General features: G+C 48.0%; 1 protein-coding gene across 3 annotated transcripts; it reads right to left on the bottom strand.

Moving 5' to 3' along the window:
• Positions 1-4,285: 4,285 nt before the first annotated feature.
• FBXL12 (F-box and leucine rich repeat protein 12) lies at positions 4,286-16,416 on the bottom strand. Of its 3 annotated transcripts, XM_037728338.1 has the most exons (4): positions 15,952-16,416; positions 15,753-15,825; positions 7,557-7,600; positions 4,286-5,466 (listed from the first exon to the last, which is right to left on the bottom strand). In XM_037728338.1, exon 4 carries the CDS (start codon positions 5,464-5,466, stop codon positions 4,645-4,647), a length of 822 nt encoding a protein of 273 aa, XP_037584266.1. In that variant the 5' UTR covers positions 7,557-7,600; positions 15,753-15,825; positions 15,952-16,416; the 3' UTR covers positions 4,286-4,644. The 3 variants fall into 3 exon arrangements, with proteins under 3 accessions (XP_037584266.1, XP_017355506.1, XP_017355505.1); XM_017500017.2 differs by lacking the exon at positions 7,557-7,600 and having other exon boundaries at positions 15,952-16,414; XM_017500016.2 differs by lacking the exon at positions 7,557-7,600 and having other exon boundaries at positions 15,926-16,413.
• Positions 16,417-16,731: the final 315 nt, after the last annotated feature.

The following is a 16,731-nucleotide window of genomic DNA, read 5'->3' as shown; positions in this document are numbered from 1 at the left end:
AAATGGCAGATCACGAAGTCAGGAGTTTGAGACCAGCCTGGCCAACATGGTGAAACCCCGTCTCTACTAAAAATACAAAAATTAGCCAGGTGTGGTGGCAGATGCCTGTAATCCCAGCTACTTGGGAGGCTGAGGAAGGAAAATTGCTTGAACCTGGGAGGTGGAGGTTGCAGTGAGCTGAGACTGTGTCATTGCATTCCACCCTGGGCAACAAAGCGAGACTCTGTCTCAAAAAAAAAAAAAAATTACTTAGGTTCTACTTTACTATGTTGCTTTGGGCAATTTAACTTCTCTGTGCCTCAGTTACCTCATCTCTACCTCCCTGGGTGGGCTGCTGATAGGAATCAATGCATGAAAAACTGAGCACAGTGCCTGACACATAAGAAGCACTCAATAGGGTGGGTGTGGTGGCTCACACCTGTAATCTTACCACTTTGGGAGGCTAAAGCAGGAAGACCACTTGAACCAAGGAGTTTGAGACCAACGTGGGCAACATGGTGAGACCACATCTCTACAAAATAATAATAATTCTTGTTTTCTTTTTAAATAATTCTTTTTTAAAATTAGCCAGGTGTGGTGGTCCACACCTGTATTCCCAGCTACTGGGGAGGCTGTGGTGGGAGGATTGCTTGAGCCCAGGAGTTCGAGGCTGCAGTGAGCTCTAGTCACGCCACTGCACTCCAGTCTGGGCGATGAAGTAAGACTATGTCTCAAAATAAATAAATAAAATAAATATAAAAAATAAAATAATAAACAATAAATGTCAGCTATTGTGATTATGGTTTGCCTTCATTAGAGGGCAGCCCTGAAACCCCCAGTCCCTTATCTGGGAGAAGGCAATAATCAGGGGCACAGAGATCTCAAAAGGAGAGCAGCTCTGTCTGATGTTCTATCACCCCATCACCCCTTGGGGCAAGGCCCATGTTAGAAATCATTAAGGCAGAATGAGTTCTCCATAGGCTGAGCCCAGGAGGAAGACACTGGTAACTGGCAGTGTACTGCAGCTCAGGAGAGCCAAATGCTGAATCTTCAATTATTTTGTGAGCCAGTTGTTAAACTGTTGGTAGCTTGAAACCAGCTGTGATGAGACTGTTTACACCATAGTAGTTGGCAAATGCCACAGATCAGGGCCTTCCTCCCCCACCTGCTAGCACTGCCTGTAAACACTTACCTGCTTCAAAATTAATGTCTGCTGGCCAGTCGTGGTGGCTCACACCTGTAATCCCAGCACTTTGAGAGGTCAAGGCAGGCAGATAAATTGAGGCCACGAGTTTGAGACCAGCCTGGCCAACATGTAAAATGCTGTCTCCTAAAAACACAAAAATTAGCCGGGTGTGGTGGCATGTGCCTGTAATCCCAGCTACTCAGGAGGCTGAGGCGGGCTGAGGCTTAAACCTGGGAGGCAGGGGTTGCAGTGAGCTGAGATCGCACCACTGCACTCCAGCCTGGGTGACAGAGTGAGACTCCATCTCCAAAAAACTAACAAAAACACTGAAATTAATGCCTGGTGCTCCCTTCCTACTGAAAAGGCAGGGAAGAGCAAGAAAGGGAGGAGAAAGCAGCTTTTTCCCCTGGAGTTGTTCCAGATTGGGGCATCAGCAGTGCACTTCCAGAACCAACTGCAGAGTCCAGCACAGTGCTGGTGTTGAGTCACCCATCATATTCTCCCAAACTGACCCCAGCTCTCCAGACACTTTGAGACTTCTCCAATCTCTATGTTTCTACCTGATTCAACCCAGCCCCCAGCTGTCCTGGGCTGGAGCTACTGGGGCTGGTCACAGCAGTGGACAATCAGTCCCTGACTAGGGCCACATTAGGGGCACACTCATACCCTAGTCCTCATGTGGCCAGATGGAGAAAGAATTTCAGGTGAGGTGGCTCATGCCTGTAATCCCAGGACTTTGGGAGGCCAAGGCAGGAGAATCATTTGCACTCAGGAGTTATAGGCCAGCCTGGGCAAAACAGTGAGACCCCCATCACTAAAAAAATTAAAAATTAGCCAGGTGTGGTGACACAGTCCTGTGGTCCCAGATACTTGGCAGGCTGAAGTAGGATGGCTTGAGCCCAGGAGTTTGAGACCAGCCTGGGCAACATAAGGAGACCCCTGTCTCTATTTATGTATATATTTATTTATTTTTGAAACAGTTTCACCCAGGCTGGAATGCAGTGACGTGATCTCAGCTTTCTGCAACCTCCCCCTCCAGGGTTCAAGCAATTCTCCCGCTTCAGCCTCCTGAGTAGCTGAGATTACAGGCATATGCCATCAGGTCTGGCTAATTTTTGTATTTTTAGTAGAGAAGGGGTTTCACCATGTTGGCCAGGCTGGTCTCTAACTCCTGACCTCAGGTGATCCTCCTGCCTCAGTGTGCCAAAGTCCCAAGCATGAGACACTGTGCCCGGCCCCTGTCTCTATTAAGAAAAAAAAAAAAAAAAGAGAAAGAAAGAGAGAGTCAGAGAAGGAATTTCTACTGCAACCCGCAACTCTGAGTGGGAAGAAGAGCATGGGAGAATCATCTCCAGCTCTTCTCTGATGAGTGAGCTTAGAATAAGAAACCAAGTGCACTCAGCTCAGCCCTCTTATCCAACCTGGCGGTAACCACCAGAGGAGGCACCCTGGCCTGCTGAGCAGGTGGTGAGCCCACAGAACTGGGGCTTAGCCACACACAATGTTCATCTCACGGGTGGGTGCTCCCGATTATGGTCTGACACCTGCATCTTTCAAGTGGCTCAGGCTCAAAAGGCAGGAAAAGGAGTTGTTACTTACTAAACCCCTAAAACCTGAGCCATCTGCAAGGCCCTGCCCACTCTTGTTCCCCTTATCTCCTTTTGTTTATTTTTTTTGAGACAGGTTCTCACTCTGTTGCCCAGGCGGGAGTGCAGTGATCACAGCTCACTGAAACCTCTGAGTCCCAAGCTCAAGCGATCCCCCAACCTCAGCCTCCGGAATAGCTGGGATAGCAGGGAGTAGCTGGGTAGGTACACACCACCAGGGGGCCTGGCTAATTTTTTTTGTAGAGATGGGTTTTCACCATGTTGCCCAAGCTGGTCTCGAACTCCTGAACGCAGTGATTCACCTGCCTCAGATGCCCCAGGCTGGTCTTGAACTCCTGGGCTCAAGGGATCCAACCACCTTGGCTTCCTGAAGTGCTAGGATTACAGATGTGAGCCACCATGCCTGCCCTCAACCTCACTTTCAATGGCTCTTCCCTCTGCTCCTCTGCCACACCTCCTTTCTGTTTCTGGAAAATGCCAAGTTCATTCTTATCTTAGCAGTGTTGGTCTTTCCTCTTCTCCCCTAGCTCTTCTGATGTTTGCTTTTTTTTCACCTTTCAGATCTCAGCACAGTGGCCTGCCCTGCTCACTCAACCATGCAAGTGTGCCTCCATCATGTGACCCTGGTGTATTGTCCCAGAGTTTCCAAAATTAAAACGTGGTGGCTCGGCATGGTGGCTCATGCCTGTAATTCCAGCACTTTGGGAGGCTGAGGCAGGCGGATCACCTGCGGTCAGAAGTTTGAGTCTAACCTGGGCAATATGGCGAAACCCCATCTCTACTAAAAATACAAAAAATTAGCCAGGTGTAGTGGCAGGCACCTGTAATCCCAGCTACTTGGGAGGCTGAGGCAGAAGAATTACTAGAACCCAGGAGGCAGAAGTTGCAGTGAGCCAAGATCACAGCATTGCACTCCAGCTTAGGTGACAGAGACCCCGTCCCCCCAAAAAAATTAAAACATGGATCAGTTTACCTGTTTGTTGTCCTGTCTTCTCTATGAGATCTATGAGGGCAGGGTCTTGTCAGTTTGTTCATTGCTGTGGTCCCAGTTTCCCAGAACCTAGAACAGTGCCTGCAAAATAGGTGGAGCTCAAGAAACACTGGTTGAATAAATAAACTGAATACTTCTTGGGAAAAAAATTTTTTTTATTTAATAGAAAAATAATATATGTTTTGGAAAATACAGCATACAAAATACAGAAAATAGAATTGAGAACTTTTATAAGCATTTCAATCATCGAATCGTGAATCTCCGTTGCCCTGTCTCTAGATATATAAATGGTATATAGGCGTGTGGGTATGCATGCATAGACAGTCCTTCTTGGGTACTCTTAAGGGGGCCCATTGGGTGCCCGTAAATCTTTTTTTTTTTTTTATTTTTAAAAAGATGGGGTTTCACCATGATGGCCAGGCTGGTCTTGAACTCCTGACCTCAGGTGATCCACCCACCTCGGCCTCCCAAAGTGCTAGGATTACAGGCGTGAGCCACCACATCCGGCAGGTGCCTGTAAATCTTAACCTCACCCCTTCTTCATCCATCCTGTTCCTAAGGACGACCCTGAAGGTGACTCTTCATTGAGAGCCTCTGGTGGCTGAGAGCTTTTAGAGTAAGGCTTTACAATGTAATTATGAGGTAGCTGTGATTGTCCTTATTTCAGGATGTGTAGGCTTCCGAGAGGCTGATGATATGACCAAGGCCATACAGCTGGCAAACAGTGATTCCAATGGTCTAGAAGTCCCTGGGCCTCTGTCCTCTAAACCTGGGGCTTTCAGTTTCCTCAAGTCTGATTATCTGCCCTCTTCAAAGTGCTGCTCAGAGGGGCTGGGGCTCAACAATGAAAGCGGGCATGGGTCCTAGAAACGGTGGAGCAGTTACATCCACCAGTCCATGGACTCTTTGGGGCAAGCCCTGACGATGACCATACAGTGGGGCAGCCCCTTACACAGGATCTTCTCAGCCTCCTGACCCTCCCACCCCAGCCCCTGCAGCTCAAGCACTCTGAGCTTGGGCATGGTGAGGCAGGAGGAGAGGATTTCAGTGGGGGTGGGCATTTCTGGGGTGACAAGAGGACCCTGCAGGCACAGACTCTCCAGGGCCGGCATCCCCTCCAGGACAGCCAGACCAGGGGCAGAGAGGCCCCTCACGGTCAGCCGGATCTTCCGCACATCCCGGAGGTGGCGGCTGATGGCCAGTAGGGTGCTGTCAGCAGACAGGGTGCAGCCCACCACCTCGAGCCTCTGCAGGTAGCTGAGCTCCTGCAGGCTGGCATCCAGCCCTGTCTCGGTTACACGGTAGGTACCACCCAGCACCAGTGAACGCAAGGCCTGGAAGCGCGTCAGGCCCTGCAGGTGCTCGTCACGGAAGGCAGGGACGCGGTCCAGCACGATGCATTCGAGCAGCGGCAGCACGGTGGGGTCCTGCTGCTTGAGGAGCCAGGCCATGGAGATCTCACAGCTGTGCAGCTCCAGGGTCCTCAGGGTGCTAGGCAGGCTGGTGATGGGCACCATGCTCAAGTCGGCCACGTGCAGGCAGAGCCGCTGCAGGTTGGGGCACTTCTGGCCCAGGGCTCTCAACAGGGCAGGGGACAACTGGGGGGCCTGGGAGCCGGAGAACAGGTAGCCACCCATCCGCAGGGAATGGAGCCGGGATCCCATGTACCTTCGAAGGAGGTGCCACATGACTTTAGGTCGCATCTGTAAGAGCCAGAGATTAGGGTGACAGGGAGAGGTATGGAGCTTCCAAGGCCCCTGCCGGGCTGAAGACAGACATCCCTGGGGTGGAGGATTCTGGTGCCTTGCTGGGCTTCTGCCCTTCCCTAGACAGTCTCCTCCCCAGGTTCAACAAGGCAGTTTCAGTGCATCATCTTGCCTGCTAGGGCTTTGAACAAATCTTTTTTTTTTTTTTGGAGGCAGGGTCTTGCTCTGTCACCCAGGTTGGTGTGCAGTGATGAGATGACGGCTCACTGCAGCCTGGACCTCCTGGGCTCAAGTGATTCTCCCACTTCAGCTTCCCAAGTGGCTGGGACTACTGACACATGCCCAGCTAATTTTTATTATTTTTAGTAGAGACGAGGTCTTGATATGTTGCCCAGGCTAGTCTCCAACTTCTGGATTCAAGTGATCCTCCTGCCTCAACCCTCAAAGTGCTAGATCTGCAGGCGTGAGTCACTGCACTCGGCCACTTAGAATAAATCTGGTGGGGCAAAGAGAAATACTAACAGAATCTATCTTTAGCAATACAGTTTCTTATTGTTTTTCTGGACTAAGAAAGAAAGCAAAGCAACCCACTGATATTTTACCCCTTTCTTTTTCTTTTCTTTTTTTTTTTTCTGAGATGGAGTCTCACTTTGTCACCCAGGCTGGAGTGCAGTGGCACGATCTCAGTTCACTACAACCTCCACACCCTGGAGTTCAAGCGATTCTCCTGCCTCAGCTTTCTGAGTAGCAGGGATTATAGGTGCCTGCCACTGTGCCTGGCTAATTTTTTTGTATTTTTAGTAGAGACGGGGTTTCACCATCTTGGTCAGGCTGGTCTTGAACTCCTGACCTCGTGATCCACCCACCTTGGCCTCCCAAAGTGCTGGATTACAGGTGTAAGCCAACGTGCCCAGCCTGTTTACCCCTTTCTTAATGATTACCAGTAGAAATAAGCAACACAAAATAAAAATTTTAAAAGGTAAAAACTACCCAGAGTAAATTAAGTCTACGCTAAAAAAAAACAAAACAACAAATAAAAAGGCCGGGCATGATGGCTCACGCTTGTAATCCCAGCACTTTGAGAGGCTGAGGTGGGTGGGTTGCCTGAGCTCAGGAGTTCAAGATCACCCTGGGCAAAATGGCAAAAACCCTGTCTCTACTAAAAACAAATAAAAGCCAGGCATTACAGGCTCATTACGCCTGTAATCCCAGTACTTTGGAAGGCTGAGGCAAGTGGATCACTTGAAGTCAGGAGTTCAAGACCAGCCTGTCCAACACGGTGAAACCCCATCTCTACTTAAAATATAAAAATTAGCTGGGTGTGGTGGGAGCCTGAAATCCCAGCTACTTGGGAGGCTGAGGCAGGAGAATTGATTGAATCTGGGAAGCAGAGATTGCAGTGAGCCAAGATTGCATTCCAGCTTGGGTGACAAGAGTGAAACTCCGTCTCAAAAAATAAATTTAAAAAATATAAATAAAAGTAATATCCAGGCACAGTGGCGGCATGAGAACCACCTCTGGGAAGCAGTGGCTGCAGTGAGCTGAGATCACACCACTGCACTCCTGCCTGGGCAACAGGGTGAGACTGTCTCAAAAAAAAAAAAAAAAAAAAAAAAAAAAAAAAAAAAAAATCATGGCCAAGCACAGTGGCTCACACCTGTAATCCCAGCACTTTGGGAGGCTGAGGCAAGTGGATCACCTGAGGTCAGGAGTTCAAGACTAGCCTGACCAACAAGGAGAAACCCCATTTCTACTAAAAATACAAAATTAGCTGGGCATGGTGGTGCATGCCTGTGATCCCAGCTACTCGGAAGGTTGAGGCAGGAAAATCACTTGAACCCGGGAGGTGGAGGTTGCAGTGAGCTGAGATCATACCATTGCACCAGACTGGGCAACAAGAATGAAGTGAAACTTTGTCTCAAAAAAAAAAAAAGGAAAAATAATCACAACCTGGTACAGTGAAAGCTGCAAAAATCAACCCTGGGAAGTCAATAGGGAAAAAAATAAATATATATATATAATTGATAGCACTGGGCTTATCATTATCAGTATATTTTATCTTAAAAAGAAAAAATTAGCAGGCTTACATCTGCCTTTTATTGCTGGATTTCTCTACTAGGCATCATAGGGTCTAACAGAAAAAGGAAAATTGTCTAATAACATATTCTTCATGTGTGCTTACAAAGGTGTTTCTACATCAAACTCTTTCATTCACTGAAAGAAAACAGCTTATGATCAATCCTTAAGAAAGCATGCTTACATCTGCCTTTTATACATACATATATAAACCTGTGTAATATGAACTGTATCAGTCTGTTTTCACACTGCTGATAAAGACATACCTGAGACTTGGAAGAAAAAGAGGTTTAATTGGACTTACAGTTCTACATGGCGGGGGAGACCTCAAAATCATGGTGGAATACGAAAGGCGGCAGCAAGAGAAAATGAGAAAGAAGTCTGGGCATGGTGGCTCACGCCTGTAATCCCAGCACTTTGGGACACCGAGGTAGGTGGATCACAAGGTCAGGAGATCGAGACTGTCCTGGTCAACATGGTGAAACCCTGTCTCTACTAAAATACAAAAAATTAGCCAGGTGTGGTGGCACACCTGTAGTCCCACCTACTCAGGAGGCTGAGGCAGGGGAATCACTTGAACCTGGGAGGCATAGGTTGCAGTGAGCCAAGATCATGCCACTGCACTCCAGCCTCAAAAAAGAGCAAGACTCTGTCTCAAAAAAACAAAAAAGGAAAAGAAAAGAAAATGAGAAAGAAGTGAAAGTGGAAACTCCTGATAAACCCATCAGATCTCATGAGATTCACTATCACAAGAATAGCATGAGAAAGACCAGCCCCCGAGATTCTATTACCTCCCCCTGGGTCCCTCTCACAACATGTGGTAATTCTGGGAGACACAATTCAAGTTGAGATTTGGGTGGAGACACAGCCAAACTATATCATCCCACCCCTGGCCCCTCCACATCTCATGTCCTCACATTTCACAACCAATCATGCCTTTCCAATAGTCCGCAAGGTCTTAACTCATTTCAGCATTAACCCAAAAGTCCACAGTCCAAAGTCTCATCTGAGACAAGACAAGTCCCTTCCACTTATGAGCCTATGAAATGAAAAGCTAGCTAGTTACTTCCTAGATACAATGGGGGGTACAGGTATTGGGTAAATACAGCCATTCCAAATGGAAGAAATTGGTCAAAACAAAAGAGTTACAGGGCTAATGCAAGTCTGAAATCCAGCAGGGCAGCCAAATTTTAAAGCTCTAAAATGATCTCCTTTGATTCCAGGTCCCATATCCAAGTCATGCTGATGCAAGAGGTGGGTTCCCACGGTCTACCCCTTGTGGCTTTACAGGGTACAGTCTCCCTCCCAGCTGCTTTCACAGGCTGGTGTTGAGTGTCTGAAGCTTTTCCAGATGCATGGTGCAAGCTGTGGGTGAATCTACCTTTCTGGAGGCTGGAGGACAGTGGCCCTCTTCTCACAGCTCTAAGCAGTGTCCAGTAGGCACTAGGCAGGGCCCCAACAGGGACTGTCGGGGGGGTCTGACTCCACATTTCCCTTCCACACTGCCCTAGCAGAAGTTCTCCATGAGGGCTGCACCCCTGTAGCAAACTTTTGCCTGAACATTCAGGCATTTCCATACATCTGAAATCTAGGCAGAGGTTCCCAAATCTCAATTCTTTTTTTTTTTTTTGAGACAGAGTTTTGCTGTTGTCACCCAGGCTGAAGTGCAATGGCACAATCTCGAGTCACTGCAATCTCTACCTCCTGAGTTCAAGCAATTCTCCTGCCTCAGCCTCCTGAGTACCTGGGATTATAAGCATGTGCCACCAAGCATTTTTTGCATTTTTAGTAGAGATGGGGTTTCCCCATGTTGGCCAGGCTTGTCTCGAACTCTTGACCTCAAGTGATCTGTCCACCTTGGCCTCCCAAAGTGCTGGGATTACAGGTGTGAGCCACTGCGCTCAGCCCCAAACCTCAGTTCTTGACTTCTGTACACCAGCAGGCTCAAGGCCACGTGGAATATGCCAAGGCTTGGGGCTTCCACCCTCTGAAGCCATAGCCCAAGGTATATGTTGGCCCCTTTTAGCCACGGCTGGAGCGGCTGGGACACAAGGCACCAAGTTCCCTGCTGCATGCAGCAGGGGAACCTGGGCCCAGCCCATGAAACCATTTTTTCCTCCTGGGCTTCCAGGCTTATGATGGGAGGGGCTGCTGTGAAGGTCTCTGACATGGCCTGGAGACATTTTCCCCATGGTCCATTAGGCTCCTTGCAACCTATGCAAATTTCTGTAGCCAGCTTAAATTTTCCCCCAGAAAATAGGTTTTTCTTTTCTATCACATAATCAGGCTGCAAATTTTCCAAACTTTTCTGTGTAGGGTGACAGCCCCCACACACCAGCCACAGGGTACCCTGAGTTCAGTAGTGACAAAGAAATGAGAAAAAGACAGGTTAAGAATGCATAAAGTGGGACCGGGCGCCAGGAACAATAAACTGCAAAACTGGAGGCTGCAAAGGCCCCGAGCTTTGGTTTTCCACAGTATTTATTGAATGCAATCACTTTATAGTGCAGATGGTGGGGTGAATTGGTGAAAGGGAGGCTATGCGTCAAACACAAGATTGATAGCAGTGGCAGTTTATTTGAGTTTCTCAAGAGCTAAAAGCATATGCTTATCTATAGACAATGCAGCTGGTGAGAGCAGGCTTAGCAAGGAGCCTACATGCCTGGTTGCATTCCAGTGCTTCAAGGGAGTGTTATATCCTTGGGCACTATGTTTAAAATATCAGAGTTTAGGTCACTCTGTACCTGGGAACATGCTGGCAACAGAGCGGCCTTCCTCCCCAGAGGCCTTCTGTGGCCTTCTACAGTTTATTGCTCATGAATTCTTTTATATCTTACAGGTATTGATCGACTTACGACCTATGCAACTTATGACCATTTGACTTTACGACCACAATCACTAGGCACGACTGCTCCGCGTCTGGCAGCGCAAACGTTGCCCAGCTGGGCGTACGACAGTGCGGTCCAGCTTCCAGCAGCACTACCATCTCCGCGTGCACCATTTCAACTGTTATCCCAGACTCGGTACAGTAATTTGTGTTTTGTGTCTTGGATATTTTTCATCAAACCCCTCACAAGATGTCTACCAAGAGGAAATTGTCTTTGTCTATGCCTCAGCCTGCCAAGAAGGAAAGAAAGGCCATCGATCTCGACATGAAAATGAAGGTAATTAAGCAGTACGAAGGAGGAAAGAAAGTGAATGTGATTGCACGTGATATGAAGTTATCACATCGACTGTGTCGACGATTTTGAAAGATAAAGAAAGAATTCGTGAAGCTGTGAAAGGTTCTGCACTCATGCGATCAACAGTTATAACAAAGCAACGAAGCGAGCCCATCCACGAAATGGAGAAATTGCTATATATTTGGATGGAAGATCAAATTCAAAAACGGCCAATAAAATGTTTCATACATGTTTATATATTTTGATATGTTTTGCAATTGGGAAAATGTTTCCTATGGTATTTTTTACACCTGTATTTTGTAATTTTGTATGTTTTGCAAATATTAAACCAGTTGTACTGGTAATGCAGTGTTTCACTTAAACCTGACAAATGTAAAAATAAGAAACAAAATGGTGTAGAGATGATACAAATGGCATAAAATGAACAAAGAAAATTATGATATATAACAATAATGAAAGAAAATTATGATAAAATATGACTTAAAGATTTTTATAACATCATTTCACAGTACTGTACATATAGCCTACTCAACTTACGACCAAATCGTGTTACGACCGGTCCGTCAGAACCGATCGTGGTCGTAAGTCGAGCACTAGCTGTACTTATAACCAGTTTATGTAGGCACACTGTAAACTCTTCCTCCATTGCTGCTTCCCCCAACATTTCTGCTCTGTTTCCCTTTTAAAACTGAATGCCTTTAGGCCGGGCGCGGTGGCTCAAGCCTGTAATCCCAGCACTTTGGGAGGCCGAGGCGGGTGGATCACGAGGTCAAGAGATCGAGACCATCCTGGTCAACATGGTGAAACCCCGTCTCTACTAAAAATACAAAAAATTAGCTGGGCATGGTGGTGCGTGCCTGTAATCCCAGCTACTCAGGAGGTTGAGGCAGGAGAATTGCCTGAACCCAGGAGGCGGAGGTTGCGGTGAGCCGAGATCGCGCCATTGCACTCCAGCCTGGGTAACATGAGTGAAACTCCGTCTCAAAACAAAAACAAAAACAAAAACAAAAACTGAATGCCTTTAACAGTACCCAAGTCACTTCTTGAATGCTTTGCTGCTTAGAAATTTCTTCCACCAGAGGCCAGGCGCAGTGACCCATGCCTGTAATCCCAGCACTTTGGGAGGCTGAGGCAGTCGGATCACCTGAAGTCAGAAGTTCAAGACCAGCCTGGCCAACATGGTGAAACCCTGTCTCTACTAAAATACAAAAAATAGCCAGGTATGATGGCGGGTACCTGTAATCCCAGCTACTCAGGAGCCTGAGACAGGAGAATCGCTTGAACCAGGGAGACAGTGGTTGCAGTGAGCCGAGATCACATCACTGCATTCTAGCCTGGGTGGCTGAGTGAGACTGTCTCAAAAAAAAAAAAAAAAAAAAAAGAAATTTCTTCCACCAGATACCCTAAATCATCTTTCTGAAGTTAAAAGTTTCACAAATCTCTAGGGTCGAGGCAAAATGCCATCAGTCTCTTTGCTAAAACATAACAAGAGTCACCTTTACTCCAGTTCCCAACAAGTTGTTGTCTCCATCTGAGACCACCTTAGCCTGGACCTTTTCATCCATATTGCTATCAGCATTTTGGGCAAAGCCATTCAAGAAGTCTCTAGGAAGTTCTAAACGTTCCCACATTTTCCTGTCTTCTTCTGAGCCCTCCAAAATGTTTCAACCTCTGACTGTTACCCAGTTCCAAAGTTGATTCCACATTTTTGGGTGTCTTTTCAGCAATACCCCACTCTACTGGTACCAATTTGCTGTATTAATCTGTTATCACACTGCTGATAAAGACATACCTGAGACTGGGAAGAAAAAGAAGTCTTTAAGTGGACTTACAGTTCCACATGGCTGGGGCAATCTCAAAATCATGGCAGGAGGTGAAAGGCACTTCTTACATGGTGGCGGCAAGAGAAAATGAGAAAGAAACAAAAGCAAAACCTCTGATAAACCCATCAGATCTTGTGAAACTTACTATCACAAGAATAGCATCGAAGGGGCGAGATCCCTAAGTGCCATGGCAGGAGCCAAGGGCCTCAGCCTATTTGGATATAAATAATGAAGAAGAAAGTAACCAGAGATATAACCGTGGTAGTTATTAGTTATTCATAGGTGATCTTAGTTATTCATAGGTAATCTTAATTCTTTTACTAATGCCTCCCAGGTCAGAAGTGTGAACCTGGGGCGACACTGTGAAATGAATGACTCTAAGGCAAGACGCTTTAAGCCCTCTGTCATGCCTGCCTAAGGGCTGCTGGAGGATGCCTTGGCTGAGTGGCAGTGCCAGTGCTGGGAAAGTGCCTGCAGTTTAGTCAGCTAGGGAAGGAGACGTCCAAAATAGCTCCTGTGGTGGGCCTTATGCTGTCAGGTAGGCCCTCAGACATCTGGGGGCTTAACTGTCTCTATGTGATGCTGTGCTTCAGTGGTTCCATGTCCACTCTCATGTTCCGCTTCTGGTTCCTTTTTTTCTTAGAAGAAATAATCAGTAAAAGTAATATAAATCTTACTGTCTTTATTTATTTATTTTTTTGAGACAGAGTCTTGTTCTGTTGCCCAGGCTGGAGTGCAGTGGCACAACCTTGGCTCACTGCAACCCCTGCATCCCAGGTTCAAGCAATTCCCCTGCCTCAGCCTCCTCAGTAGCTGGGATTACAGGTGCGTGCCACCACGACTGGCTAATTTTTTTGCATTTTAGCAGAGAGGGGGTTTCACCATGTTGGCCAGGATGGTCTCGATCTCCTGACTTTGTGATCCACCTGCCTCAGCCTCCCAAAGTGTTGGGATTACAAGCATGAGCCACTGCCCCCGGCCTGTTCTTTCTTAACAAGTATGGAAAAGTGCTGATGCATTATGCTCCTTACCTCATCTTGGCTACCTGAAAGTCTTGAGCCCCTACCTGTAAGATATGTGATGTACTTGACCCTATCACTGCCATGCCCTATTCACCCTGCCCCCAGTTGTAGACCACCATGGCCACGCCCTACCTGCGCCCTACCTACCCTGCCCACAGATTTGCAACTCAATAAAAGTGAGAGCGTCCAGGCATTCGGGGCTACTGCCAGACTCTGCCCTTTGGTTGGGAGTGGACCACAGGGCCCAAACTCTCTTTTCTCTATCTCTGTGTGTTGTGTCTTTTATTTCTACAATTTCTCACCTCCGCACCAGCAGGGAGGGGCTCACAGAACCCTGTAGGGCTGGACCCTACATAGCACGAGAAAGACAGGCCCTCATGATTCAATTACTTCCCTCTGGGTCCCTCCCACAACATGTGGGAATTCTGGGAGATACAATTCAAGTTGAGATTTGGGTGGGGACACAGTCAAACCATATTATGAACTAAGAGAGAAAGAAACATGTTCTAATGAATCTTTTCAGGAGGCTGAGGCAGAAAGATCACATGAGCCCAGGAGACTGAGGCTGCAGTGAGCTATGATTTTGCCACTATACCCCACAGCCTGGGTGACAGAGTGAGATCCCATCTCAAAAAAATAAATTAGAAAAACATAAACTGCAGAGCATAAATGTTATGGGCTACTTTTGACAGAGGAATCAAATCTTCCTGGCCAAATTTAGACTTGTGTAGGTTAGAGAAATTGACTAACATAGTGGCCACTGGTAACTCACAAGGGTAGCAGTTAAAGTTGATAAAATTTTAAATGCATACAAAACCAACGTATAAATCAACTTTTCCTCACAAAACCAACAACTGAGAATACTCTTTAAGTTTCGTAATATCAGGCCAGGTTCTGTGGCTCATACCTATAATCCCAGCTCTTTAGGAGACTGTAGGGGAACAACTTGAGACCAGGAGTCCGAGATCATCCTGGATAACATAGCAAGACTCTCCTTAAGAAAAGAACCTCAAAAACAATGTTGTATGAAAGGGAGTTACAGATGGATATATACAGGAAAATAGTCTAAATAGTAGAATACTATCTAAAGAGTAGAACAGCATTCTCGAAGTTTAGAAACACATCAATAATACTGTAATTGTTTACGGACACACACATATGAAGTAAGGTAAAAGGAAAGGTGCAAATCCACTTTACAATAGCAGTTATCTATGAAGACGATTTCAAAAAGGGCAACAAATATATCTATCAATGTTTTGGGCCAGTTGCAGTGGCTCATGCCTGTAATCTGAGCACTTTGGGAGGCTAAGTTGGGAGGATTACTTGAGCCCAGGAGGTCGAGACCAGACTGGGCAACATAGTGAGACTATGTCTCCACAAAATATAAAAAAATTAGCGGGTGTAGTGGTTAGTGCCTATGGTCCCAGCTACTCGGGAGGCTGACACCAGAGGATCACTTGAGCTTGGGAGGTCGAGGATGCAATCGCACCACTGCCCTCGAGCTTGCGCAGCAGAGCGAGACCCTGTTTCAAAAACAATACAAAACAAAAATTTGGCAGGGTGCGGTGCCTCACGCCTGTAATCCCAGCACTTTGGGAGGCCAAGGTGGGCAGGTCACGAGGTCAGGAGTTTGAGACCAGCTTGGCCAATATGGTGAAACCCCGTCTCTACAAAAAATACAAAAATTAACCTGGCGGTGGAGGCGCGCGCCTGTAGTCCCAGCTACTCCCGAGGCTGAGGCAGGAGAATTTCTTTGAACCCAGGAGGCGGAGGTTGCGGTGAGCCGAGATCGCGCCACTGCACTCCAGCCTGGGCGACGGAGTGAGATTCCATCTCAGAAACAACAACAACAACAAAAAAAGTCCCAAAAAACCCCACTTGATAACATAGTAATTAATTAGCATTTATCGAATGATAAATATGTGCCAGACTGTTCTAAGCCCTTTCCCTGCATGATCTCAGTGAAGTCCCACAATATTATCCCCATTGCAGGGATGCAGAAATTGAGGCCCTGAGGTCGAAGAGGAGGAGGTTAGAGATGATGCTGGGATGGGCCCCGGACCGTCTGACTCTAAATCCCCAACCTGGGCCCCGATACACTGTCCTAGGGTGGGAGAGGTGGTCTTCGGGGTCCGGGCACCGCAACTGCGGCCCAGGCCCGACAGGCCAGCCCCGCGTACCGTGTAGAGCGTCAGGTCAACATGTCGCCACAGCCACCGGTCGTCCACCAGCCTCTTCCAGCGGTGACAGACCCTGCAGGAGGGGACCCATGGTTAGAACGACCCCAGCCCCGGGCCACATCCACATCTCCAGGTGCCAGGTCCACCCTCCGCCCGGCCCTTCCCCCCAGCACCTGGAGATGCGAATCCGGTCCCGTACCGGGAGGTAAGAGAAGATTTCGAGCAGGACCGAGTCCGGCAGTTCGACCAAAGTCGCCATGATCCCGCCAACGCGCACTTCCGCTTCCGGTTAAGGAGACCCGAGGGGTCCTCCTGAGGGCGCCGAGGTGAGGTTGACAAGGCGGCGGCCGCGACCTCCCCGTAACCCTCTGAGAAATTTGACTTTCCTCTCGCTGGGAAGTGTTTGGGTCCCAGGGCAGGACCAGCCGCATTCGCGAATGCGGACCGGCTCCAGCTGCGAATGGGGACCAGAACCCAGCCTGGAAAGGGTGGCTGAGGCAGTGAGAGGCCTGGGGGACGTGGCCGAGGCGTGATTTGGCCCGAATTGGGAACTAAGACCAAGTCTGGAAGGCGGGCCTGGAGTGAGGCAAAGCTCGGGGGCGGAGCTAGAGACTAGGACTAAGTTCGGAAGGCGTGGTTGGGGTGGTGGAAGGATGGAGGCTAGGTTTGAGACGAGAACCAAGCCCGGAAGGCGTGGCTGGGGCGGGCGAGGCCCAGGGGCGGGACTAGAGATGAGAACCCAGCCTGGAAGGTGTGGCTGGAGTGGGGCGCGGCCCGAGGGCGGGGCTAGAGAAAACGACCAAATCCGGAAGACGTGGCTGGAGGGGGCGAGGCCCCATTTTCCTCTTTCAGCAGCACTCCTCAACCCTTTCCTAACTCCTCACCCCGCAGCTCAGCACCAAGACCCTGTGGTTGGGCGATCTTTGAATCAAGCACTGAGAAATTAGAACTTTTTTTTTTTTTTTTTTTTTTTTTTTTT

Source organism: Cebus imitator, unplaced genomic scaffold (genome assembly GCF_001604975.1).
Source record: "Cebus imitator isolate Cc_AM_T3 unplaced genomic scaffold, Cebus_imitator-1.0 Scaffold263, whole genome shotgun sequence".
Taxonomy (NCBI): domain Eukaryota; kingdom Metazoa; phylum Chordata; class Mammalia; order Primates; family Cebidae; genus Cebus; species Cebus imitator.
The sequence above is the reverse complement of the archived record's forward strand: the minus strand, read 5'-3'. Positions and strand labels throughout refer to the sequence as shown.